At 39.4% G+C, this 27813-nt stretch overlaps 2 protein-coding genes across 7 annotated transcripts in view; one reads left to right on the forward strand and one right to left on the reverse strand.

Annotated features, from left to right (window-relative positions):
• LOC107992861 (uncharacterized) overlaps positions 1–25379 on the reverse strand; it is an 82388-nt gene extending 57009 nt beyond the window's left edge. The window contains exon 1 of the mRNA XM_062083344.1: positions 23810–25379. The gene's annotated coding sequence lies outside the window, so the exon portion shown is untranslated. The remainder of the gene's footprint in view (positions 1–23809) is intronic.
• Positions 1611–27813, forward strand: part of LOC107992782 (poly(A)-specific ribonuclease PARN) — a 44509-nt gene continuing 18306 nt past the window's right edge. For all 6 annotated transcript variants that reach the window (XM_062083400.1, XM_062083419.1, XM_062083416.1 and 3 more), the window contains exon 1: positions 1611–1845. In XM_062083400.1, coding sequence (XP_061939384.1) covers positions 1626–1845 — 220 coding nt within the window. In that variant the 5' untranslated portion in view covers positions 1611–1625. The remainder of the gene's footprint in view (positions 1846–27813) is intronic.

Genomic DNA, 27813 nt, shown 5'->3' on the forward strand with positions numbered 1-27813 from the left:
TAATATTGAAGGTAAATAAGGATTACTTTCTCTTTTCTTAATGTTCAATATTGCAAATCTATATGTATTTACGTTCGCAGATCGAATCGGTATAGATGTATATAAACATAACGCATTATTCATTTATTTAGATTCACGTCACGCGAAAATTTCCTTGTTTGTCATTCTTTCCTTTTTACGGATATTGACAATAAAAGTAAATAAGTAAATTATTTTCCCTTTTATCAACTTAATATTACAAATCTATATTTGCCTTTATAGTTTGTGAGTGTCACTCGACAGCTATAAAAATATATAAACGTTATTCATTTATTTAGATCATCACACGAAAATGATACTCTCCTGTGCACTATCCTCATCGAGTAATTCGAAAAGAGAGTTTAGAAAAAAAAGAGGAAATTAAATCCCCTCCCGTATCCCTTACGGTTTCGCGAACAATCACGTAATAGATACTTTCTCGGCGGACGCATCGGCACATCGCCGCATCCAAGAACCGACCGTCATTACGCCACATCAAATTTACTCTCCTCCGACATCCAGGCATCCAGCCTTGTATCATTTTCTCGAGTATCCTCTTCCCTTCTCCTCTCTCTCTTTCGGGAACGAGAGAGAGAACGCGTATCGCTCCCTTTTGAAAAGGGAGAGAAACATCTTTGGGACGACCGTGGTCGAATCGTGGACACGGACTTTGGGGACCGCTTCTCGCGTTACTCTCGGGAAACAAGTAACGGGCCGAGGATGAAGTTGGCGTCGAATCGTAGCGGCGACGAATATTCGAAGGGAATTTTTCAAAAACCAACGTTTCAAATGACTTGTTTCGTCATCGAATTTTTCACCACTTTGAAAGTGTGTATACTCGGGACGCGTGATAAATACGCGGCCCCGTGGATATTACGAATCAGATAGTATTCCACGTTTTTTACTTTTTCTCTCTTTCTCTTTCTGCGTTCCCTGAATCATTTCGATGGAACACGATGAATCACCTAAGATTCGAGAGTGGAATATTTTCGAAACTGTTTTGAATTGGAAAATATTTTATATTTAATATTTTTATTCCGATCGTATAAAAAAATCTGTCAAATTTTCGCATTGACTATCATCTGTCGAGTCTGCTTTTTCGTCGATATTTGTCCGCTCTTAACAAAGGTTGAAACCATTGTCTCATTTTATTATCGTTAATTATATGGGGCGTAAACTGTCTGCGAATTTCAGCAGTTAAAAAACAAATAACTACACGATTATAACTTATCGTAAATTATCGATGTGCAGTCATACGATAGATATATATTTATCAAAAATTAAAAAAAAACTTTTTATTTCAATTTTGAAACGAATCTTACTCGAAGAATATTCTTTTAATCTCGAATAATTCATCCTCCATCATACCGTATCGTACAATTACGAGATCGAAACGACGTCGAAACGTGTAGAGCACGTCAAAAGAATCGAATTAATTCCTGATGGAACTCGCTCCTTTTGATCAGGTGTATCTCTTTATGAACGGTCAAAGGCGAAGGAATCCGTCTAAGCTGGGTCCCGCATTGTAACAGAGACGAGCGAGCGAGCCAACGTCCAGAAAACCTTTCTCGAGCCTGTTATAAATTAGTCGAGTTTTATTGCGCCTTATGTTCTCTGTCACGCCTTATACAGGGAACTTCATTTCTCTTCCCCCTCCCTTCGAACGTTTAATAGATAAGCAACCGGTAAAAACATTCTCGCTATTCACCACAACTTCGTTTATTGATTCCTTTGCCTCTTCACGATCGTGCATTATATTCTTCCACACTTACGATCCGACCGGCGATCTGTGCGAATGCGACGACGGTACAACAGCATACGAGAAAGGTAACGGTGACGAATAATTTTTCGTTGTTCTATATATTCGTAATAATATATCTTGTATCGTTGAATTTGTTTTTCCTTTTCGGTTTATCGGTCGGTTTTTACATAGAAAAGAATATCATATTGCAACGAGATGTTTTCGTGAATCTGTTTTTGCGCAGAAACTTCGAGGTTAGGTTAGATGAATAGAATAGAGGGATAGAATAGATATCCTCGGTGATCGAAAAAGTACTGTTGTACGACGGTACAATAGCATACGAGAAAGGTAACGGTGACGAATAATTTTTCGTTGTTCTATATATTCGTAATAATATATCTTGTATCGTTGAATTTGTTTTTTCTTTTCGGTTTATCGATCGGTTTTTACATAGAATATCATATTGCAACGAGATGTTTTCGTGAATCTGTTTTTGCGCAGAAACTTCGAGGTTAGGTTAGATGAATAGAGGGATAGAATAGGTATCCTCGGTGATCGAAAAAGTACTGTTCATTGGTGGAAAGAAGTCTCGCGGAAGAAACGCGGGTCTGATTGGCTAATTAAATGGAAGGAAACGCCTATTTTCGCACGTATTTTCCTTTCTATCGTGGTATTCGTCGTAGGTATAGTAATCCAACAACGATCTCTATCTTAACCTCAATGCATGGAATGAGCATAGAATTCAGAGTGTTTTAAAAATTTTGTTATTTCTCTTATAATATGTATAATAATTTATAAATGTATTATAAACGTATTCGAGTAGTTGAGATAATAATTGCAAGTATACGAATAAGCTAAATATTAATATATTAATAATTTCGAAAATATTTCAGCTTAGATGATTATCGATTTTAAATATACCTCTTTTATTACTATGTAATGTATCAGTAAAACATCTGAAGCGGAGACAGATGATTCCAGCGAAGATTTTTTTTCTTCAGCAGTAAATAGTACAAATGTGACGCGATTGCATCAATTCATAGGTTATCGAGGAAAGGAAATTTCCCAAATTTTGAATTTTTTTACGCAAAACCACTTCCAATAAACGATAAGGTTTATCCGATTAATTTCACGTACATTCTCCATATTACAATTTTTAATCATCCAGATTCATCGAATTTTTATCGCGGAAAAGATTTTTCACCGGTTCCATTTCGGGAATGAGAGAATCGGAAAAAAAAGATATAAGGCACGCTGGCTCGGATGAAACTAAAAAATCACGGACGCTTTCGACCGTCGTGCGTCGCGCCATCAGCCGAAATGAATTCCCGGACGAGGTTGAGGGACCCCTTGATAAGATCTCGAAATTTCTGCGCGACACAACTTCGTCCTCGTCTCGCGTCGTTAGGATATCCTCCCTCGCGAAAATTTACCGCGCTTGTTTACCTCCGAATTAACAAGTACAATGGCGCGTTTCGAGATTTCCTCCTTGTCACGAGTCCCGTTTGTGACACGTTCCTTCCACTGTATTAGCCCGACTCACGCGTCCCGCAGGAGCAGTTTTCCTCCAAGTTTCCATCCAAGTTTCGAAATCCAGCCCTACCCCCCTCTCTGTCTTTCTCTCTCGTCTGTCCGATACGTGTCACGGGACGAGGTGGCTCAACGGCCAACCGAATACTCGCGATATCGTCTCCCCTTGCGATTATAATCCTTGTGCACGGCAAGTTATCGGGTTGCACCTTCGTTTCGACGCCTTGGCGATTAGCCACTTTAGGGAATACGTGGCTTCAAACGATTATGTACGAGAAAGAAAGAAAATTATTTCGAATAAATCTTGTACAAATACTAAAATACGTTAAGCATTCAGAGAATAAACGCAACGCGTTCCTATCATATTTTTGAACGAATCGTGTGAAATCGTGCTCGCGTAAAAAGAAATTTCACCAATTCTGCAAAAGTGTACGTGTGCACGAAAGAATCGTAGAAGATACGTCTTTCTGGTAGAAAGTATATAACTCTGGAGCCAGGCTAAATGTAGTACGATTATCTTCGGCCTCGGTTTCGACCACTGTTTGTAAACGCGTTTCCTACTAAACGTTCCCGCGATATATCAACCGGCTCTATATATATAAAGCTTTTAAGCCCGGATTCTGCGCGCCTCCTCCGTATAATTAGGGATGTAAGTGTTCGCGTAGATGGCGGCACACGTGCACACCGGCCAAGATACGATCTATAGGCTGTCACGAAGATCGTTTCCACAGATTATTCGGATTCGGACGGTCGGAGCCCGCGCCGTTAATAAAAGGCGGGAAATCATGGCGCTGTCCCTCGTCGTTTACCGAATTCAAATTCAAATTCCTCATGATCCTTTTTGCATCCTTTGCATTTCTCAACGCAATATAACGTTTCCAAAAATGTATGAATCCTTAACTGGCGTTGTTTTTTTGATATTTCCACCGATTTTATCCATCCTTCCTAACGAATACACGAAAAATTTTAAAAATGTGGAAATATCAATCGATGAAATTAAGAAAGTTGATTCGTAATTCGTATCGATGGACACGATTTTGGTTTCCTCGTATGATCGAGAGCGAGCAACCTGTTTTGGATGGTTATGCGTGCAATCCTACGGTAAGCACGCCTTTAGAATCCTCGATTTCTCCCTTGAACCGCGTTAGAAGGCTCGTTAGCGTTAGGTTTAATCCTCGAAGATACGGGAAACATACAAACGCGATTGTTCGCGCGAGAATATTCTTCTCCGCCGATTTCGAATTCCCGCGAATTTGATACCGAGACCTTGTTGTCGGAATCCGTCGCCAAAGTTTGGCCGGGAGGGGGGAGGGAGAAAGTTTATTTGCGCGTCATTCGCGTTTATTTCGCCCTGCGTCGGAGGAAAAGTTTCGAGCACGGCCATATGATAAGAGTTTGGATTGTTCCAAGACGATTTTAGGGAGGCGAAGTTGTTCGCCCGGCAAACTGTATCAACGAGTCTCACTTCATCCATCCTCTCGGTGATTTGCGCGACGTTTTTGAAAATAAGATTCTTACTAGAATTTACTTTAGAGAAAACTTTCCTGGGATCGTGAAAGAGAGCAAAAGTAATATTTTTTTTTAGAACGTGCAAAGGTAATAAAATATATAACGATCGTCGATATTCAAATAATTGGTAATGAAAATACTTCTTTTTATCATCTTTCGTTTTGAAACCGTGTGATATAATATCTATCGATAATTTAAGAAAACTATCGAATAATTGAAAATTAAAAAATCGTGAAATTAGTTTTCATTTAGAAATATCGTGTAATATAAAAGATATCGATAAAATATTCTTTTTTATCATCTTTCGTTTAGAAACCGTATAACATCTCTGTATATCGATAATTCATGGATCAATAAAAATGTGAATGAAAAATTCTTTTTTAAAATTATTCTTTTTAGAATGTGATATCCTTATATCGACATAACGAGGCGTAATATCGATAGGCGGATCTATTTTCACGAAAAGGGACTGCTCGTGGCGCGGGCTGATCTTAATCCGAAGGTACGCGTTTGGTCGACACTTTACGCGTTCGTTAGCATCGTTGCTATATCGCGATGGTGCAATTCTATTGGAGATTTTCTTTCGCTGACGTCACAAAGGACGGATGAAAATGTAACGAATACGTATATATATGGCAACCGTGTATTTTAGGGGGGAGGGGGGGTTACAAATTCGTTGAGCCCGCTTGAAACGTTGCCAGTGTGTTTTTCAATCTATTAATAGTCGGTTGGCAGTTTTGCTCAAAACATTTTTCTTGTAACAAACGATAACTTGGATTTTATTTTTACAGCTGAAAAGCGCTCTCTCTCTCTCTCTCTCTCTCTCTCTCTCTCTGTTTCTCTCTTTGCACCGTATATTATTAAGAGGGAGACCGAGTTTTTTATTGAAGATAAACACGAGGAGATTAATTAATTGAAATAGAAAATTGACCGGCACAGGAGGCAAAGGAATTTTTGTCAAAGGGATGATTACTCGTTTGTATATATATATATATATATTTTTTAAACATATTTGACGTTTTATAAAAAAAAGGATACGTAAATATTAAACCAAAAAATGAAAAAGCTCTTTTAAATTTTTGAACGCTGTATTTCTCGAGTACACAAGTAGTGAAATCTACGCTACGTATTTTCAAAACTCTTTGAAATGAACTGTTTCGAAAAAAAAAAATATACGTATACATTTATATATATTTTTTAATGAAAATATACCCGAACAAATATACACTCTCGTTTACACAAGAAATTGTGCATCGAAAGGAAGATATTAAACGTTAAATTAAAATATCGTGGGGGAGAGGGGAGAGGGTATTGAATTACAAGAATAACAGTATTAATTTCCATGTTTCCAATTTGTATCGCGACACGAGGCATGGTGATTGTAACTGGCCGAATTTCATTCGAGGATGTCTCGAATTGCTTACGGGAGGTCGATTATGCAATCTGATTTCATTGTCCGCGTTTCTAGAAATTTTCGAATATTTCGATCGAACTCTTCGACCTGCAATTTCCCCTCTACACACACACACACACATTTCTTATTAATTAAAAATAAAAACAGAACAATTTCAAATTCTCCATCGTCGTCCAATTAATATCAAATTTCGACTGATAAAAAAAAGAAAAGAGCAAAACAATTTTAACGAATCCCTTCCGCGAACTGCAAAGAGAGATTCCTTCCAATTCTCCAAATCCAATCGACCGATTAAAATCCGGATGGATCTCGCGTATAAACAATTCAAATTTCGACTCGCGCCACCTCGTTCCTTCCTCCTCCTCCTCCTCCTCCTCCTGGAAATCGAAAACGCGTATCGTATTGCGGTTTAAAACGAGGTAAGTGCTTGGCCGCAACCGAATTTGCCCGGCTCCCCCAGCAAAAGAGAGATAGATATACAGATAGACAGAGAGAGAGAGAGAGAAATGGCGGCGCGGTCATGGAGGCAGCATTTATACCGCGATATTCAACGACATAAAATTGAGGTACGCGGTTCCCAATAAATAGCGAGCCGACCGACCGAATACGATTTACAGCGTGCGGTGGGGCACACAGGTTTGCGTGTCGAACAAAATAAAGGATCCGCGACGATCTATCCTGGATCGTTTTCGTGGAATACAGTTTTTTTGTCGCCCCCTTTTAGAAACCGTTTCTTTCTTTCGCGACAGAGACGGATTCGCTTCTTCTTATTTACGGTTCTTTTATATTCTTTTTTTCCTTTTTTCGACTCGAATCTTTAGGAAACAGGGAAAGTAGCTCGTTTTATTTTCCCCGAAAATAACTTTAATTCGGGATAACGGCATTGAACGGTTTCGAGGAGGGGGAGAATTGAGCGGGTGGAAAACAAACTAAAAAGGTATTAATTGAGAGTGGGAAAGGAGGGGGAGCAGGCGAAACTTGCTCGAGCACGATATTGCGAATTCACCGGCGTTTTTTTTTTTTTTCCCGTTAATTGCCAAGAATTGGAACACCCTCGCGTGACACCCCCTTTTTCAAATTTAACGCTCGATTTTCGAAACGCCGCTCTAAATCTGATTTTCTTCGCCGCGATTAACGTTATTCGTTTGAAAAGTCGTGAAACCTCTCATCATCGAGGTAGAAGATAATCCTGCGTTCCACGATATTTCCGAGATTCTGCGGGGTGGCTATTGTCGACACATTCTCCGCCGATTCCTTTTATTATCATCGGTTCATAGACGAGGCAGGCGTTGCGGTCGATTAACCCCCCGTTGCCTCGTGTCGTTTCGAGAGCTTGTACAAAGCTTTCGATAAATCACCGCTTCCCGACTCTCCACCATAAATTCCATATATGTATCCATTTTTCTCTGATCCAGCTAACGAACCGATTATCCCGAGGATTCGATGGATTCTGTGTTCGTTTCCGCGTATCGAATTCGGGGGTTCGGTCATCGAATGATTTTTCAACGGAGTGGATGTCCCTCTGGTTGAATCGCTCGGTGATTAATGCTCTTTTTATTGGAGGACTTACTTGGGGAGGCAGCTTATATATACACATAAGAGGAGAATCCGGGGGGAAGAAGGTCTATTCTTCCGGCACAATGCTCCTCCAAGGATGGTTACCAGTTTCAAGGCGAGCGTATATCACACGCGTGTCGCCATTAAGAGTTTTAAGCGCTCGCGAAGAGGGGGCGAAATTGAGTTGTAAGTTTCTTTTTTCGATAAATATATATGAATCATCCTGCTACGAATGATTCCTCTGATATATATTGTTTAAAAAAAATTCGTTTCGAAATCAACGGATCGGTTTATTTATTTTTAATTCGAGGGGGGGGCAAAAATACAATTCCCATTATGAGCGGGATCGTCGTAAAATTTCCCCGATACATTTCCCCGCGGGCTGATCTAATCGCTTTTTCCGGGGGAAAAGCATTTTGTTTACGGACGACACGCGCGATATTATCGTCGACAACCAAATGGAACGAAAATAACGCTCGGCCGATCCGGCTTCTCCCGAAAGAAGCCCAGCATATATGCGTTTCACCGATGATCGATGGAACGCAAAATGTCGAGTTGGAAATGCACAGGTATCTAATAAACCCTGTCGTCGAATGCATGCGATAAAACGCGTAGCCATTAGGGTCTCGTAAAGCGTTAACGGGTCGAACACGTCGGCTGTTGAGCGCGACACCCCGCGACTTAAGGGGCCGCGTTCGAGAGGGGTTCGTGGGAGGCTGGAAAATTTCTAACGGCGATAAATTACATTCGAGGCACGCGCCACTCCTAAGGGGCGAGCACCCACGTGCGCCGCGCCAAATGCCACTTTCATCGCACTTGCCTCACGGCTTTTGCATTCCGAGTAAACCAGAACTCTCCGCCGCCAATTTATCCTCCTTCTTCCCGCCCGAGTTTTCGAAACAGCGGGACGACGACTTTCCTCCGTCTCTATATATATATGCGTGTCTTTCTCACGGGCGATTATTCGGGATTAAAGGGCGAGCGGGTTTCCAATAGCGTCCGTCGGGAGTCGGGTTCGAAGGATTGGGAGAGAGGCTTGGACGACGAGAGACCGAGTCGAATTTTATTTTTCGTGGGGCGGCGCGACCGATCGAGGATATTTCATCGAGGTCTGTTTGCACGGGAAACACGCGCGGCGGCGGCGGCGGCGGTCGATTTGCAAAACGCGATTGATTGGAGGCTTGGGCTGCATCGTTAAAATATTTGCCCGGCCGCGAAGCGGCCTCGAAAACCGCCGCTTTGATGTTATAGACGCGAGCCAACAGCGGCGAGGTAACTTCTTTTAATCGGAGCAAGCGAACTTGTTCTTAAACGCCAGTCTTAATAAAGATACGAGGATATTTATAAATCAATACCGCGCAAATCAGTATCTTATCGATCGGGGATAACGAAATCTAGTTGCCTCATAGACTTCTATTTTTCTTCTATTTTTTATATATCCAACTCTTATTACTTGGAAATTATTACATCTATTTTCTAAAAATAAAAATATAATAATAAACTTATCGTTAATTTATTATATATATCAACGATTTAGTTGGAATTTAAATAAATAAATAAATTCTATCTTATTAATCGGGGATAACGAAATCTAGTTGTCCCATAGAGTCTTCTACTTTTTAAATATCCAACTTATTGCTTGGAAATCATTACATCAATTTTCCAAAAATAAAAATATAATAATAAACTTATCGTTGATTTATTATATATATCAACGATAAATAAATAAATAAATAAATAAATACCTTATTGATCGGGGATAACGAAATTTTGCCCCATAGAGTCTTCTACTTTTTATATATCCAACTCTTATTGCGTGGAAATCATTACATCAATGTTCCAAAAATAAAAATATAATAATAAACTGATCGTTATATATTAACGATATATTAACGATATATTAACGATAAATAAATAAATAAATACCTTATTAATCGGGGATAACGAAATCTAGTTGCCCCATAGAGTCTTTTACTTTTTAAATATCCAACTCTTATTGCTTGGAAATCATTACATCAATTTTGCAAAAATAAAAATATAATAATAAACTTATCGTTAATTTATTATATATTTAGTTGGAATTTAAATAAATAAATAAATTCTATCTTATTAATCAGTAGATAACGAAATCTAGTTGCCCCATAGAGTCTTTTACTTTTTAAATATCCAACTCTTATTGCTTGGAAATCATTACATCAATTTTGCAAAAATAAAAATATATAATAATAATAATATATAATAATAAACTTATCGTTAATTTATATTAACGATAAATAAATGAATAAATAAATAAATTCTACCTTATTAATCGGGGATAACGAAATCTAATTGCCCTATAGACTTCTATTTTTCTTCTACTTTTTATATATCCAACTCTTATTGCGTGGAAATCATTACATCAATGTTCCAAAAATAAAAATATAATAATAAACTGATCGTTAATTTATTATACATATAAAAGATTTAGTTGGAATTTAAATAAATAAATAAATTCTCCTCGTATAAATGTACCTTGCTCGAACTAACGCGAAGAATTACTCTTTACAAATTCGAAGGTGAATTTTCTCCACTCAAATATACATATCGTTCGAACCACGTTGCATCCCTCGCCTGTTCGCGGCTTAAGAAGCTGTGACGAGGTTTTCGGATTTAACCGCGCCGTTGTCGCACGTTGTTCCGCGGCTCGAGTTGAAATAAAATTTACGAACGTACGCGCCGCGTACGAATTCGGGGTTTCGAAAACGGCAACGATGGATGTAACGATGTCGCGCGTCGTAATTTTCGCGTAACGTGGACGTGTCGTTCATTGGACGGTTCGTCGGGGATTCTACGTTGCATATATACTCGTTCAAACCACCCGCGCCCAGTTTATTTATACGCGCGTGTATACGTTATCGTTAAAGTGTGAAATGATGTATCTTCGCTGACAGCTTCCGTCCCCCTCGTTTCCCACGCTTTACACCCCCCTTGGTCCACGCGCGAGGGCCGTCATCGTCGTCGTCGTCGTCGCCGTCGTCGTCGTTTCGCCTGATAATTGGGTTACGCGCGAAAAGCATTACCCCCCCTCCCCCCTCCTCGATCGGGGAGACCGATCTTTCTAGCCCGGTGAATGGAGGAGAGACGAGCCAGCGTTTCTCATTCCTCTCGTTTGAAATTTTTTCGAAATTTCTCCAAATGTATCTATGACGCAAACCTGTGAAATTTCTTTTCACTTTCTCAATGGTTCCGTTCGAAAGTTAGTTTAGGAAATTTTCATTAATTTTTCTCAATCCGTTCGTCGCGATACGAAATACGATAATTTTTGAAGAGATATTTAAAAGTTGAACGAATTTAAAATTCATAGAAACGTGAGCCATGATTTGAGAAACGCTGAGGACAGACGACCTATGCAACTTTTCAGTTGTTGCGCGTCGGGTTAAAACAGCCGGTGGGAAAAAAAGAAGAGGGGGAGAAAAAAAAAATTATCGATCACCTTTGAACACGCTGGTTTCGAGTATTTTTTATTAAATGCAACCGGATGGAATTCTTCGATACGCGAAGGCTCGCAAAATTTTTTTCCCACGCGAAATAAATTCCTATTTTTATAAACTTCGACCAACCCCCGCTCCTCCCCTTATTAATGTAACTAGTTATTAATGTAATAGTTAGTCCCCTTATTAATGTAACGGGAATAGTTATTTTCCCGATAACATCGATTCATCAAATTGTTAAAAAAGAATAACTCGTGGAAAAGAATTTCGTTTCTCCCTCAACTTTCGAATTAGCCAAATTTCGAATTCCCGTAATAATAATGATGATCCTCGGCTTGGAAACGGATTCGGTTAAATCCGTGATGATTTATACCCGAACTCGAATTCCCTGCTCGAAACGCGGGAGTTTCTTTTCTTTTCTTTTATTCGACCCCTCGTAGAAACCCAAATCTCTACCCGAAAGGCGTCGTCCCTAACCCCCCACGATCTTTCAACGATCGAACCATTCGGGAAAAATAATTCGATCGCCTCGATTTCCTTCGAAGCGGGTAGCAGGTGCTCTCAGCCCGGCATCCGTCATTTCGCGAGTCCTCAGTCTCAGTTTCCACCCTTGCAGTTCTCCCCTCCCTCTACCAAGATTACATCCTCGACACGCGTTTCACCCGCCTTCTCCGAGAGTTGTTTCGAGGGGACGGTTACGAGGATATATATATATATATATAACTATTGGAACTACGTGCATGCGAGAAACTAGGGACGATAGCTAGATACGTATAGTTATCACCTGTCGTTATTATTATATAGAAAAGAATTGTTGGAAGAATTTGTTCCTCGTCGGATGTAAATATCGAATTTTTTTTTTATAAAGAATTCATTTATTAGATTAAAAATAACAATCCCGTGGAATCGATAACCGATAACTTTTTTCTCCAATATGCTTGCAATGAGGATCACTGAGCGAAAATGAAAAGTACAAAGAGATGATTAGATATCGTTATATAACGATAAATAGTGTGAAAACTGTACGTATTATTGCTACATCGATCATGTGCTACGTATAATGATGCATAGTGTAAAAACTATATTACTGCATCGATCATGTGCTGCCTTGTAACGAATTAAATAGACAGGAATATGTGTTCTCTCCTAACGAATTATATAGACATAATGATAATATAAAAACTGTACATATTATTACATCGATCATATGTTACCGAAACGAGTTAAATAGACACAGCAATACATAGTGTAAAAACTGTATTATTACTAGATCGAATATGTGGACATATAATGATACATAATATAGAAATTGTATATATTGTTACATCGATCACTTCATATAATGATGCATAGTGTAAAAACTATATATATTACTACGTCAATCATGTACTACCTTAAATAGACGAGACGAATATGTGTTCTCTCCTAACGAATTATATAGACATATAACGATGCATGGTAAAACCTGTACGTATTATTTCATCGATGTGCTCTCTTGTAACGAATTATATTATACATATATATACACTATTATATATTAATATTATATTATATAACTGTAAGACCTGTATTATTACTCTTCGTATATACAGAAAAAAATTATATCGTCCGACACATCGGCTCGGTTTTCGACACAACTTGGCAACGCATCATCGACTTCGTAACGAGCGAAGATCGCGAGTGTGGGACGCGAGGGGAGGACAGCTATCTCTCGTCCACCAGACATGTTCTCGCTCCTTCCTACGTGTCGCTCCTTGGAAATCGCGCTGGTTCGCAACCACTCCACGATAATTCGGATCCGCACACGTATTTCGCCATTTTCTCGAGACCGTCCCGTCTACCGCTTTCCTCCCTCGCGCTCCACGGCCGCGCGACCAACCTCCCCACCCCCCACCCCAAAACAACCGCCTTCGCGTACGTGACCGGAGTGAGGAGGCGAAGAAGGGCCTCGAGGAAACAAGCACCACCCCGCGCACCGCGCCGACGAGCAGTTTTCAGACCAGTGCCCAACCAACTCGACAAACACGCGTGCGGCCTACGCTTCCTACCTACGCTGCTTCTAGAGAGAGAGAGAGAGAGAGACGATGATCTCGATCCTCGTCTAAACGGCCAAGGAGCCGGCGATTTTCCGTTGCTCGAAACTTTGAATCCGAGTTACGGTTACGTGGGCAGCAGGCAGATAAATAAATAAGAATCGTGGGAGGGATACGTGCGCTTTGAACGAGAGATTTCGAATTTCTTATTTTTTTTTTTTTTTCTTCTCTCTATTCGAAAAGAATCATCGATATCGGGATAAATAATGAACGAATGAATGAAGGGCGAGGATGAAAATTTCACGACGCAACAAGCGATAACGTAACAGCGATCGAGCGTATCGATCAATTTTAAAAACGGCCGGATTCACGTAAAAATTCACGTTTTAAAACAATACGAGCAGCGCGAAATTTATGACGTTTCCCTGTAGAGTTTCGGCGCATCGGCGGGCCATCCCATCCCACCTCTCCCCTCGCCCACGGTAACGGGCTTTCGTGGTGGGGCGAATCGATCAAATCGGAGCATAAATTATTCAAGTTTCAGGTCACGCGTGCACGTTTACCGGAAATGGAATCCATTCTCCACTGTCCTTCTTCTCGAGGTATTTTCGAGGCTTGCGACCCTCCCCTCCCTGTCCGAACAGCGACAGCTGCTGGGACAGCCCTTTCGCATTTGTCTTAATTTCTCGAAATGGTGGTGGTGGTGGCGGTGGTGGCGCGAGCCTGATTTCCCCGAATTAAGGACCCGATGAATTAGCTCGTAGGAGATTACGCTCTCGACCGGGTTCAAGCAACAATCTTGTCGAAGTGTCGAAGTCGGGCATAATGACGTTCCCCTCCCCTCCCCCCCTATTCTCTCTCTCCAAGGGGATGACGATTTTCGTCGACCCTCCTCGAGAACCGTTCTATCGAAACTCTTCTCTCTCTTTCTCTTTCTGTCCGTCTTTCTCTCGTCGAAAATTAATGATTGTTTTGGATTAGTTGGATAATCGTGCTCCTTGAGGCTTCGAAAGTAATGCCAGAAACGGATCTTGGGTTAGAGAGAACCTTCATTTATTTCTTCTGTAACCGTCGTTGTCGCACCCTTGTACGAGGTGGGTGGGAAACATTTGTCAATTTTCCGCCGCGATAAAAGTTTCGACAGAAGGCTCTCCCGGCAAGGCTAACTTTGCATTACGAACAGGGAGAGGGAGAGAGGGGAGGAGGAGAAGGGATTCTTAATCATTCGGATTTACGCGAGCGAGTTCGACCAACTGGATCTTTCGTTCTGCGATAATTCAATTTTTTTTTTTTCATTCGTAAAACTGACATCAACGAGAATTTTATTTTACATCGCGTTATTATTGCTGCTTTAATTTTTTATCTCGAATTAAATTTTTCTTCTCACCCACGAATATTATAATAATCAATATCATTAATAAACCTATATTATAGCTTCGAGATGGACGAGTCAGAAGTGAAGAAAAATAAAAATTTTTATTTTATTAAAATCAAATACTCGACCAAATACTGGAATATTGTTTGACGTGGATGCTCGATCGAACTTGAACTTTATCTTTCAGGAAAGATCGAACGGAATGCGTTATTTTCGACGGTGCAAAAAAATCGGAGATCGGCGTTTCCACCCTCAACGCAATGCAATAAAAGGGCTCGCATGATACAGGGATGTGCAAAAAAAAGGAAAAAATGGGCGCTCGAAAAATTCTACGGAATCTACATACATATATGTATATCGGAAATTTATCGCGCCCTCGCAGCATCCGCGTTAAAATACGGACGATTTATTTGGTTCTCGTCTTACGTTAGACATAAATTTCCACTTAACCTGGAATTTAGATCGCGCGCGCATCAACCCACCCTCCCCCGACACTTACCCTCCCCTTCCTAGGTCCTGGCCCCGATATATCTAACGGCTGTAAGACAAAATCTAGACGGCCCTATCTCTGCCCGCTTTTTCTCTCCTCTCCTCTCCAATCCTCCGCCGTTCGATATTGGCTCGACGACGACGACTTTCTTCCAGCGTATATACCGGCTGCTAACTTCGTGATTCACGATTCCTTTCCATCCCTTCGAGATTAATGTCGCGTCGCGCCTCCTCCCCCGTTTTACAACGTCAACGAACCTCTTTATTTAAACGTTTCGGCTACTTTCGATCGACTGGCTCAAACTGGCGTTGCGAGGGGGACATTCGTGATCGATGGATCGATAGAGTTTGCCAAGGAAATGGAAGAGAATTCTTGAAACGGAGATTTTTTTTTCCTTTTCGAGGATCACGTACACGTTATATTTTGTGAATTCTTTTTTTTTTTTGGAGAAATATGCTTTTGATAATTGATAAATTCTTTGCGAAGGATCTCGATTTTTCTATATTTTTCTGATCTTTTTTTTTTTTTTTCTTTGATCGAAATTATCAAGAATCTTGAAATGGAGATTTTTCTATCGAAGATTTTGTATATTTATCGAAGATTTTGTATATTGTGTAAGTATATAGATTAAGAATTTTTTGTTAAGGTCGACGCTTTGATAGGTGTTTTCACGCGAGATTAAAATCACCTTCAATTAAGAGGGATTTAATCAATTCGCAAATCGTTGAAAATGGAACGAATAAAAAATTGTGGAATGAGAGATGCGTTAAATACGCGGATGATAGATAGCACGTTTCAATAAACTTTGTTCGAAATATTAATGCGATTATGTCAAGATATATATATATATATATATATATCAAATGCTAATAACGATGATTAAATTTGACGTTTAATGTCAAGATTTCATATCCCAAATTATCATATCGATCGTATAATTCCCTCAAAGTACTCTCTGCTTGTTTCCATTTAATTCGAATAATAATCCTAAGGTAAAATAAAAAACGAGATTTTAGATATAGAATATTAAATTATTTTATTCCTCTACGACGAATCTGCAACGAAATTGCAAATGCTTGCGTTTCTTCTGAAAAAAAAAATCCTCCTCCCCTGGGAACGATATATCGCGACAGTTGATACACGTTAGAACGTGATTTTGTTGCTTGCGTATTTCATGAGATCTGTTGCGCCATCTGTTGTGCGCCAATAACGTCTCTAATAAAATAAATACGCACCGCGTATTAAATTTATGAAGTGTGTCCATCAACCATGCGCATCGACTCGGGGTGAATATTTTATTTCAAGAAGGAGGAGGGGGAGAAGATCTCGCCGATTATTGTCTCATTGTCGCATATTTCTGTCTTTTCCTCTCCTCCTAACCTCAAAAAAAAAAATTAAAATTTTCGCCCACAAGCACGGGGAAAAATTTATTTGCGAGGATCGCGTGGATGATTTATTTTCGCCCGCTGTAGAAATAATCGAGATCGAAGATAACACGTGGAAGGGAATTGGAAGGATCCGTGCGTTATGTTGTATAAATATGTGCGATACGTATCCGGAGGGAGGTTTATCCGTATGCTGTTCAGTTTATGGTACACAATCTCCTGGAAAAACATCTCTCTCTCTCTCTCTCTCTCTGTGTGAGCGCCCGTTTTATTAAGTATTCCACGTAGAGTGTGCCGCGCGCGTGTCAGTCGTTCGAACGGGCAGGGGTGAAAAGTTACACCGCAGGATTACACCCGGAAAGACCCTCGGGGTAGCGACGGTATCGGAACCGGATAAAAATATATCATTTAACGCGTGGAAACGCGTTGTGCACGGACGACACGTGGGAAATTTCGGTTTTTCGATTCGACTCGATCCGAGGAGACGAGGTTTTCGAAACCTGAAGGGAAGAAAGGGGGAAAGGAGGCGAATGTCGAACCTCGAGAGGAGAGAATATTTAGAGATTCGTCGCTTAATTTTTCTCGATTCACGTTTCTCTCTATAAACGTTTAGAAAGTTAAACGAGGGGTGTGATTTGATTTTTTTTTGTGAAGGGGAATAAAAAAAGAGGATTTGATGTTGGTGTAAGAAGAGGGGGTGGAATTCTACTCGATATTGAAGGACACTTCCAAGGGAAGAAGAAAACTGGAGGGGCGAATACATCCTAACGCCGTAAGTTATCTGCTCTTAGGTGGGAATAGAATCCTCCATTACCGCTTCATACTTAATACTCTTGAGTACGAATTACGACTATTGACGGCTTAAACTGGCTTTGTTTGACAGATAAACAAGTTTTCTTTCTTTTTTTTTTCTCTACGAAAATACGATAAATTGGAATGGATGAATTTTAATGATAAAAAGGAAGGAGGAGAATCGAGAACGGACGATCGATCGATTTTTATAGTTCGTTTAAACGCTAAACGGGAGGATTAAAAATACGATTGGAATAAAGTTTAAATGAAACCGCGATATTTAATTTGCAAGTACAAATTGAAAAATATCAGAGGGCAAATAGCCTTTGACAAACAGCGACATGTGAAATTGCTTATCGAGTGATGCGATTTTCCTTTTTTTTTCCCACGTGTTTCAGCATGGACAAACAGCGAAGCAAAAAAATTGATACGTCGCTCCAGCCAATTAATTATCGAAATCACGAAGTATTTTAAATACTTCATCGAGATTGAAATTGTAATTGAGACCGACGAAATTAACAAGTATCAATCGTTTCGATCGCAAATGAATATTATTATTATTATTGTTATTGTTATTGCGATATTATTAACGTTTTCTTGAATTCTTGAAACCCGTGAGATTTCCAACCTCAAAGAGGTTTGTTTTATATATAATTATTATCTCACAAAGTTATCAAGTTTAGTGATTTTCTCGTTAATTAATTTTTCCATTTTTTCTCGTGTACATATACGTACAAAAGGAATATTAGAAAAAAGAGAGACAATTCAAAAACAATAAGTCGAAAACATTAAATACAAAAATGTTTCATTGACAAAAGAAAATTTATGCGAGTTTTGTATCATTTCGTTCAACTTGTGCTTTCGTAGCATTGCATCTTGTTGCTACTCGCATCGAAATCGATGCTCCTCTTTCACATCCGACTGTGAAAAATAAAAAATTAAGTATAAAAATTAAAAGAATTTCATCGCTGACAAAAAGAATCCAGAACCAGTTCGTTCCCCTTCACTTATATGCACTTATCTTCTTGCTACGTGTACCGAAACTAATCTCCACTTACATCCTATAATTATGAAAAATAAAAAAAGTCAGATGCAAAAATTAAAAGAATTTCACCGTTGATAAAAGAATCCAGAACCAGTTCTCTATCTTCGCCTTACTCTACACCTTACTTTCATAAAGCCCTAAAAATACCGAAACTGATTTCCATTTATATCCTATAATTATGAAAAATAAAAACGAAATCAAACGCAAAAATTAGTTCTTCTTCATAAAAGTATCACTACGTGTACCAAAATTCACAATTCCACGAGTATGAAAAATAAAAAAATTGGATACAAAAATTAAAAGAATTTCATCGCTGATAAAAGAATCCAGATATCTTTACATACACCTTATACACCTTTCGTAAAATCCTAAAAACATTGCTACGTGTAACGATCTCCACTTACGTTCCACGAAAAATAAAAAAAAGTATCAGTTGAAAAAATTAAAAGAATTTCATCGCCAGCGACAAAAGAAACGAGAACCAATTTTTTTTTTGCTCCATTTATACACGCTTTTCGCAAAATCCATCTTCTTGCTACCGAAACCGATTTCCACTTTACATCCGACCAACTATGAATATTCACGCTCTTATTTCGCGTTCAGAAAGCAAAGAAGAACGGAGACGGGCGAAAAAACTGAGCGCGCGGGCAAAAAAACACGAGCACGGCGACGCGACGGTCGTCGGTACGAATTTTACGGTGGGACGTGGCTGGGTCGTGAAAGCGTTCTACACAGAAGTGTCTTTTCGTTTGTTAACGCGGCCTGTGCGGATGCTAAATTACCAGGGCAATAGCGGTTCGAGGTGTAATGTAGCGTCGCTAAGTACCATTGCATTAGTGAGAGGATGCACCCGTACACGTTGTAGGATTGTTATCGTTTTAACAGGAAGGCTAACAGTGCCGGTAAATCTCGCCGCGTAACACGGCGGCAAGCGCATTTATCTGACCGTGTAGTACCACGTGCCGCCACCCAACGATCAGTTTTAACGCGATCGTGCTTCGTTTACAAGGCGAGCCGTACCCGCGGCTGATTAACGGCCGGATATCGAAATATCTTTCTCACTTCCAACGGAAAATATAAAGTTTCTTAAATTTTCGTGAACCAACAATGCGTGCTATCGTGAACAGATATATTAATTATAATTATTTACATTATCGCTGGAGTAGAAAAAAAATCATCCAACAACCGCAGTTAATTTTATATACGCGTGATTATGGTAGAGCAAATGCGTTAACCAATTTTGATTATCCAAATTTTTTCTAATTTCAATTCCGCCGACAATTAACGACGAAAAGTCAACGGTTCAAGAATCGATAGGATGGAAAGAGCACGTTGTCTGGAAACCAAAGGGAAGAAAAATAGCATCCATAGGACAATACTTGGGCGGTGTTGGAGGTAGTCCAACGCGAGATGGAACGAAGTGACGTAGGAACGGAAGCTATTATACTCTCTTCCGGCTCGATATAGCCGACAGTTACCGTAACCATCCCGATCACGACGTTTCGCTATACGAAAATTCGTTTCGAACCCCCGTGTTCCACGAATTCATAAAGATCCGGTGGAGTACCGTTGCGACGGGAGACACACCTGACGCGTTCGCGCGTATTTTTTTCTTCTCCTCTTTCCGTTGTAATTATATCTAGCCATACAGCAGAGACACGAAGGGAGGCAACATCCATCATGAGATCCGCAAGCCGCGCGAGCCGATGATCGATATACCCATAATCTCTGACCCCGCACATCCCGTATTTCTCTCAGACCACCCCTGGCTGCTGCCGTTCCGGTATTAACCATAGAAAATGGGAAAATTCGGGTGTTACCCAGCTATTAACGTTAACGGCCACGCGTTGCTCGCCACCTTCTCTAATGGGTACACATTGCCCTCGTGTCGGAGTAATAACGACTCTTTCACCGATGTTTTTCCGGGGATGGAAATCGGTGGCCGCCGGTTCGGCCGATTCCGATTCCGATCTCGACCGATTTCCATGCCTCTGCCCGGCTAATCGTCGCTCGATTCCCAATCTCGATAAACCCGATAATAGACCAGTTACGTACCCTAACCTCACTCTCTCTCCTCCTCCCTGCTCTCCGCCAGACACGTACAGGGTGTCCCGAAAGTAAACCTATTCCGATCGTCCTCGAATATTTTATAATAATTTCATTTTCGAAGAAAGTGCCTTTTTTCTCTCTCTCTCTCTCTTTTTATCGAAACAAAATGGAAATTTGTAGAGGAAGGAATTTTATAAAACTCCTCTAACGAACGAACGGTGCGTTCGCAGCTTAACCCGGGGACGAAGGCTCGCAGGAGTGGAAGCGCGTTCGAGCGTGAAAGCCCGGCCGAAAAAATGCGATGCACCGGCGTGAATTTGTAAAACGGTCTCGTAGCTCTCGCCTCGGCGGAGAGAAGAAGAACCGACGAGAGAAACCGCGCTGCACGGCCCTCCCCGTCTTTTTTCCTTCTCTTCCTCCCACTTTTTTCCTCTCTCGTTCCGAAAATTATCGGCCGGTCGTCTTGGCGTCGTGCAACGTCCAACGCGAGCGAGCGTTTCGTCGAAGCCGAGGAGATTCAGGTGGAACGTGAATTTTTCTCCCCTCCCACCAGCCGCAATTCTTTTCTCCGCCTCGTGGCGGGGATTATTCGAGAGATTCCCTCTCTTTCTCTTCCTCTTCCCCCTCCCCTCCCGCCGTGTGTGACGACACGATTGTGCGGTGCAGCTTGCAACAACGTGTATTTGATTTTTCTTCCCGTTCTTTCAACGGGTGTAATCGGGGATGAATTCTAGCCTACCGTAAGGGCAATTTTAAAAGATCGCCATTCCGTTCCCATTGTCGACGTTAACGGACACGGAAAATGTGTCTTTAATGCGCTCTCGCTTTATTTTTCCCTCCTACTGGATACGCGGTGTGTTTTCTAGATGTGTTTTCGATTCTAAAAGGAAAAAAAAAAGAAACGAACGGAACAAAAAGCCTTTCTACTCGATCGAAATTATCCGAGTCACGATAATATTGATATATTGTTAAGTTTCTTTACTTTACTTGCTCGCTATACCTATCTCTACTATGGATGCGTGTCGATCTGACGCTTGTAGTATATAAAAGAAATATTCGTAAATGTCAAACTATTCTATTGAAATTTCAAACAATTTTGGCCACAAAGTTGCGAAACGAAACGGAATATTAATATTTTCAGAAAATTATTAATATTCAGACAGCGCAGTGAAAATTATCGGACAAAGTCAAGGATGCGGTAAGGTGTGTTTGTTTGTCGTTTAATTCGGAATCTTGTGTGTCTTCTGTCTCTGGCCTCTGACTTGAGCTTGTTTCACTCTGAACTCGTAAATCTCAGAAAACTTGGGATGGGGAGGGGGGCAGACACAATGCGAAACAGGATTGGTTGAGGGAAGCTAACCACTTCCAATTAGCATCGCCGACACAACTTTCCACGCACCGTGGATCTATGGAAACTTTACGATCACGAACAAGCGAGGTCAGACGTTTGCGTTCCGTGTTTCGTAACGTTCGAGCAGATAAAACTGTTTAATTCGTGCCCCCCGTGTGCACGCGTGTTTTGAAAAGTTCGTAAAATATATACTTTCGCGGTAAAATTCGGTATAATTCGGTATACGTAGTCGTGATAATGTAAAATATAAAATAAATCCTTGTTTTGCTTCCATTTCGTTAATTGAGCTCGGAAAAATAAATTAAATAAAAATAATATCAAAAAAAGAGTTGGATAAATATTTATAAAAAGATCTCGATGATTTTTTTAATATATTGTCTTTGAATCATAAACTTAACCTAACCAGCAAATGATCAAACAAATTTTCAACAATATAATTTAGAATAATGTTGGCAATATGAATCGGAGAATGATATCTTTTTGTAAACAATTGGATAAATATTTATAAAAAGATCTCGATGATTTTTTTAACATATTGTCTTTGAATCATAAACTTAACCTAACAAGCAAATGATCAAACAAATTTTCAACAATGCAATTTAGAATAATGTTGGCAATATGGATCGGAGAATGATATCTTTTTGTAAACAATTGGATAAATATTTATAAAAAGATCTCGATGATTTTTTTAATATATTGTCTTTGAATCATAAACTTAACCTAACCAGCAAATGATCAAACAAATTTTCAACAATGCAATTTAGAATAATGTTGGCAATATGGATCGGAGAATGATATCTTTTTGTAAACAATTGGATAAATATTTATAAAAAGATCTCGATGATTTTTTTAATATATTGTCTTTGAATCATAAACTTAACCTAACCAGCAAATGATCAAACAAATTTTCAACAATGTAATTTAGAATAATATTGGCAATATGGATCGGAGAATGATATCTTTTTGTGAACAATTATCAAAAGTTAAAATAATGTTGAAACGTGCAGATTTATAAAAATCAATATTTTAAAATAAACTTTAAAATCCTGATCATTGCGAGCACATCTTTCTCTTATTGCAATTCGATTCTCTTAAAAATATGACTGAGCTCAAGACACTTGAATTAAATCGGGCTGATATCCCAACGTGGACGCCCTACCTGTCGCGGTATAGAGCCGAGTGGCAAATAGCTAGTGCAGAACAGTGAAAGCTCCCCATGGGCTCATCCCCGTGAACGACCTCCTGCAAAAGCATTAATCACAAGCTACTTGTTATCCCTCCTCTCGTTATGGCTGTATCACACGTTTGGTTAAAAAAAAAAAAAAAGAAAAAAAGAAAAAAGAAAAGAAGAAAAAAAATTCCTCGTATTTTTCATAGTAAAGTTCACATCGTTTATTGGAATTTTTTTTTTTTTTTTGCCTCGACTCGTTCACTCGGTTTGAACATTTTATCTGCATATTTAATGTTTCTCATCTCACTGGAAAATATAAGAATCGTGACCGTGTCCGATGTTATATTAAAATGAAATATTAAAATGAAAATAAACTCGAATTGCGCGAGATACATTGTTTCGAATTATTAGTTTACAAGTTTGTTCGTTCATGTCTTCTTTTTTTCAAAAAGAATGAGATACAGCTTAATTATTAGCAAAATTAAAATTTCGTTCCTATATAAATGAGAATTGATTAAGATAAATTGATCAACTCGATATTTCGACCCTAATAATCGAACCTAATCTTTGAAATAAATTTTAAACACCGCAACGAAGAAGATTCGCCACTTTAACTCCCGCTCCTCCTCCATCTCAACTTTCTCGTTGGACGATAAATTCTTCTTTATCCTTCATTGACGACTTCATCTCGCCTTTCGTGAAACTTGCGAAAGCCTCGCGATAATGGCTATCCTACCTTTTGAATATTCAGTCCCGGGACGAGATAAGGCCAAGATGGAAGAATGATCGTCGTAACCCGTAACCCCGCGCGAAAACTTAATTTTCGGACTGTGAGCCACATATATATAATATATATATATACATAGTATAACATCGTACCTTCTTTTTCTTCCTTCCTTTTTTCTTTTTTTCCACGATCGCAAAGGAAAATCGATCAAAGGTTAAACGTGGCATAAAATTTGAAGAGTTCTCCTCCTCTTCCTCCTCTTCCTTCTCCTCGTGCCGGCTCGCCGCGTCACGGAGCATCCCTCCTCGAGGTCTGTTCGACAAACGGACGAACCGCGCCGCTCGTCGGCAGCGCAAGCACGCCGCTCCTCGAGAAAAGGCAATATGCATGTAAAGAGCACTTGGACCCGCTTTTACGACTCGAAAGACCCTTCCGGACACGGGCGATGGCAATCCGGCTGATGGAAACGATATTCGAGGCTACGCGTGTATCGGGAAAACTTTCTCCTTGGCTCGGCCAGCCCGTAACTTTGTAATTATTTCTCCTCCGTCCGCGGTGAATACGGTTTAAGCCGGACGAAAAACGACGTGGGAGCCTCTGCTAAGCGGTTTAAATATTTCATGCCCGTCGAGTCTATCAATCGAACGGCTTCTGACGGATCGTTTTAACGGATGCTGCCACTCGCGCACTTGGTTAGGGGTTCCCTCTCGAGGAGAGGGAACGTACTGGATTTTTCGCGTATTATTCCGTTCCTAGGCTTCGAGCACGCTCAAGGGACACAGCGAATTTTTCGATATTTCGTTTATGTGAGGTAATACCACACGAAATTGCCGTCGAAAGAAAAACAATATATTTTCTTTTATTACTCTTTATTCAACCAAAATATGAACTTTAATTTTCCCAACGAGATTCCAACCGACATAATTCCATTTTTGTAAAACTTTTTGGTTTTAGAAATTCGTCGAATGTTGTTATTATAGCTTCTCGTCGAATGTCGAATATTTTTAAAAACAAGTGTAAAGCGATAATCGGTTGGTGAAATATCTATTTTTCATTGATCGGCTAATTTTTATAGAGCGTTGTTATGCAGAAAAATAGGTCCACATTTATCGATCGATGTTGCTGTTATAGTATCTTCTTGTTTCAGAAAATAACAATGAATTATTCCTTTTACGGACTATATGGTCACCATAACTTTTCTCGTCCATAATAATGGTTTCGGTATTTATTTAAGATTTTTATTATCGTCCAATCATTGTCCAAATCGTGTACGATTATCGTATTCATTTCTCATCACGAGTTGTAATTCTATTCAAAAATAAACTTCTATTCTTTCGAGTTTTACACGATAAACACAAGACACAACTTTTGATCCTCGGTTAGTGACGGTACCCACTTTTCCAATTTTTTCACTTTATCCATTGCACTCAAATGTCTGAAAACCGTTATTGGAGATACGTCTAACTCTGCTTCCACTTTGGCTTTCGATTTATTAACAGTCCTCTCATCGATAGAATCTTCTTCGAAAGCTAACCTAATATTTCGATATGCACAAGTTAAACTCGCATAAGGAATAACATTATAAATTCGATCACTTCTCAAAAAACAGTTAAACCAATACAAAAAGAACTTACTACGCAAAGGAGATGTAAAAGCACAACGTCGAAATATGCTAGGCAAAATATAGGTTAAGTAGAGTCAAGTCGCAGTTGATTGTCATTTATTCTAAACTTGGCAACTTCACGTGGTACAATCTAATGCATGGAACGTATATTTAAGGTATATTTCGAGCAAAAGTAACTAAATTTATAAGTTAAATAAAATTTGTCGCATAATGTAATGTGAGTGGTGCATCTCTTTGTTTTATCGTAAAAAAAGTGATTTTCTTTTGAAATTTTGATCGCTGCAATTTACGAAAACATTAACTTCGTTTAACGATCTTGAATAATCACGAGCTAGTGTACCGTTTAAATTCTCATGAACGTGAAAATGATGGTAGTATAGTTAAAGCTGGTACGATGTACTAACGGAAGCCCTAAGGCGGTTTAATTGTGTACGTTTTCTGTGGATTCTCGCGGGAACGACCCGAGGTTTAGGGCTCGTGAGTGACCCTATAAATTCACGTAATCTGATTTCGAGAGCAGTGAAACCGGCTTCCCTTTCGAAATCGAACCGGAGAATAATAGATTTCCGTGATTTCCGGCGACGTTTTTCCGTCAAATATTGATGGTTAGTGAATGTTGTTGAAAGTGGTCGGAAACTGCTAAGGTAATCAAAGGAAATAACCGGAGACAACACGTTTTAATTAACTCGAAGGAACTTGAAATTATTTGTTTTTTTAGCGGATTAAATTCGCAAAAAAAGTTATTATAGTAAAAAAAAAAAAAAAAAAAAAGTGAAAAGTTTAAAAACCCTTCATTTCCCACCGGTAAAGTGTAAACAAGTGAAGACAAGATATTGAAGGAAAATTCAATCGGATACAGGCAAATATTTAACCAATTTGAGAGTCGGGCTATTTTATCAAGCGAGAATACGCGAATAAATGTTCCTTGGATGATAAGAAGTGATTAATATCCGTGGAATCAAATCAAACCGTAACTAATTTGCAACCTGTAAACGGAAGTTCTAGTTTACAATAACAGAAGGTAACAAGAAACTTGTGATATCTTCGCAGATTTCGCCCCTGCAATCCGGTAAAACAAGAAACGCCGTACCACCCTCAACGAGTTACGAACTTTCATTTGTCCCACCCTAGCCATTTCCTATCGGTCAAAACAATTTCGCAGTTCCTTAATAGGCTTCATAAATCAAACCGACTCGAATATCGGATCGGAAGTTAAATTTTCAAACGAAACGATATTACGTGAAAAAAGAAAGGAAAAAAAAAAAAAAAATCGGGAGCCGATTTTTACAAAAATTCGTTTTCGATATTAGATCGTATGTCATACCTTTTCTCACACTTCTGTCCTTTTATTAAAATTCTTACGAATTTAGTTGAAATATACCATCGTATAATTTACACCTAGAATCATTTTTTCTAGATATATTTGATATAGAAGAATCATAATATTCATAACGATTTTGGGAAAAGAAGAGCGAGAGGATCCGTTGAAAATGGATATATTTTATACAAATATAAAATTTTTTGGACACGATTTACGCTAACGCAATACTCTCTAAAAAGAAATCATTGATCGAAGATGAAACGAAGAATGTCAAGTTCGCAATCGATCTTATCCACATTGCCTCTCCCCTTCTTAAACCGCTCGAGGATAATTTTTTCCTCAAAGTTCCGCAACACGATTTTATTAACCCATTTATTTCTTCCAGATCATTTCAGAATGGAATTAGGGAGGAGTTGGTACGATACCACGACGTTATTACATTGTCGCAAAAATATCTCTTGAGAGAAACGACTCGTCCGGAGAGGAGGTGTTTTTCCTAATCAGGAATACACCTAATAAGGGAAATTGATGATTTAGGGGAGGGAAGGAGAAAAATAATAAGAATAACCGTCGACGGGGGGTACACAATGAAATTAAGTCTCGGGGAAAAAAGGTTCGACCCTCTGGCGAAAGGTGCGAAATCTCGAAGGGTGGCCCGCCTCTCCCTCCTCCTCTTCCTCTTCCTTATTTCTCGCCCCTTCCCCTCTCGAACCGACTGGCTTTCGTCGCTCTCTCGCTCGCGGCCAAAATGAAAAATGGCTTCTTATCGGGACCTTTGCGCAACCTTTCTTTCGAGTGGACGTATAAATTACGGGACACCCGATAGAGAGTCGTGGGGTCGTGGGGATCCCTGATATCTCCAAACAGCTCGAACGAAAATAATGCGCTCTGGGGATACTCGAAGAGCATCGAGAGCTTCTTACAAGGTATTAAACCTTTCATCGATTGTAATCGCATTTCGTCTTTAATGGGTGCTCGATGGTCAAGTAATTTAGACGAGTTTTCAATTTCAATTGAAACGAATATATATATATATATACTTATATTTTCGTTAAGGAAAATTTGATAAAAATATTCGTATATTTTCTTTTTTTACGAAGCTTTAAAGAACGAACGTAATTTTATAAAATCGATTTATAAATTTTAAAATAGAGCCATATTGATCGCTATCGATATACGGGAGGAGTTAGTTTCTCTAGGCTGGTTCGATA

Source organism: Apis cerana, linkage group LG1 (assembly GCF_029169275.1).
Source record: "Apis cerana isolate GH-2021 linkage group LG1, AcerK_1.0, whole genome shotgun sequence".
NCBI classification, from domain to species: Eukaryota; Metazoa; Arthropoda; class Insecta; order Hymenoptera; family Apidae; genus Apis; species Apis cerana.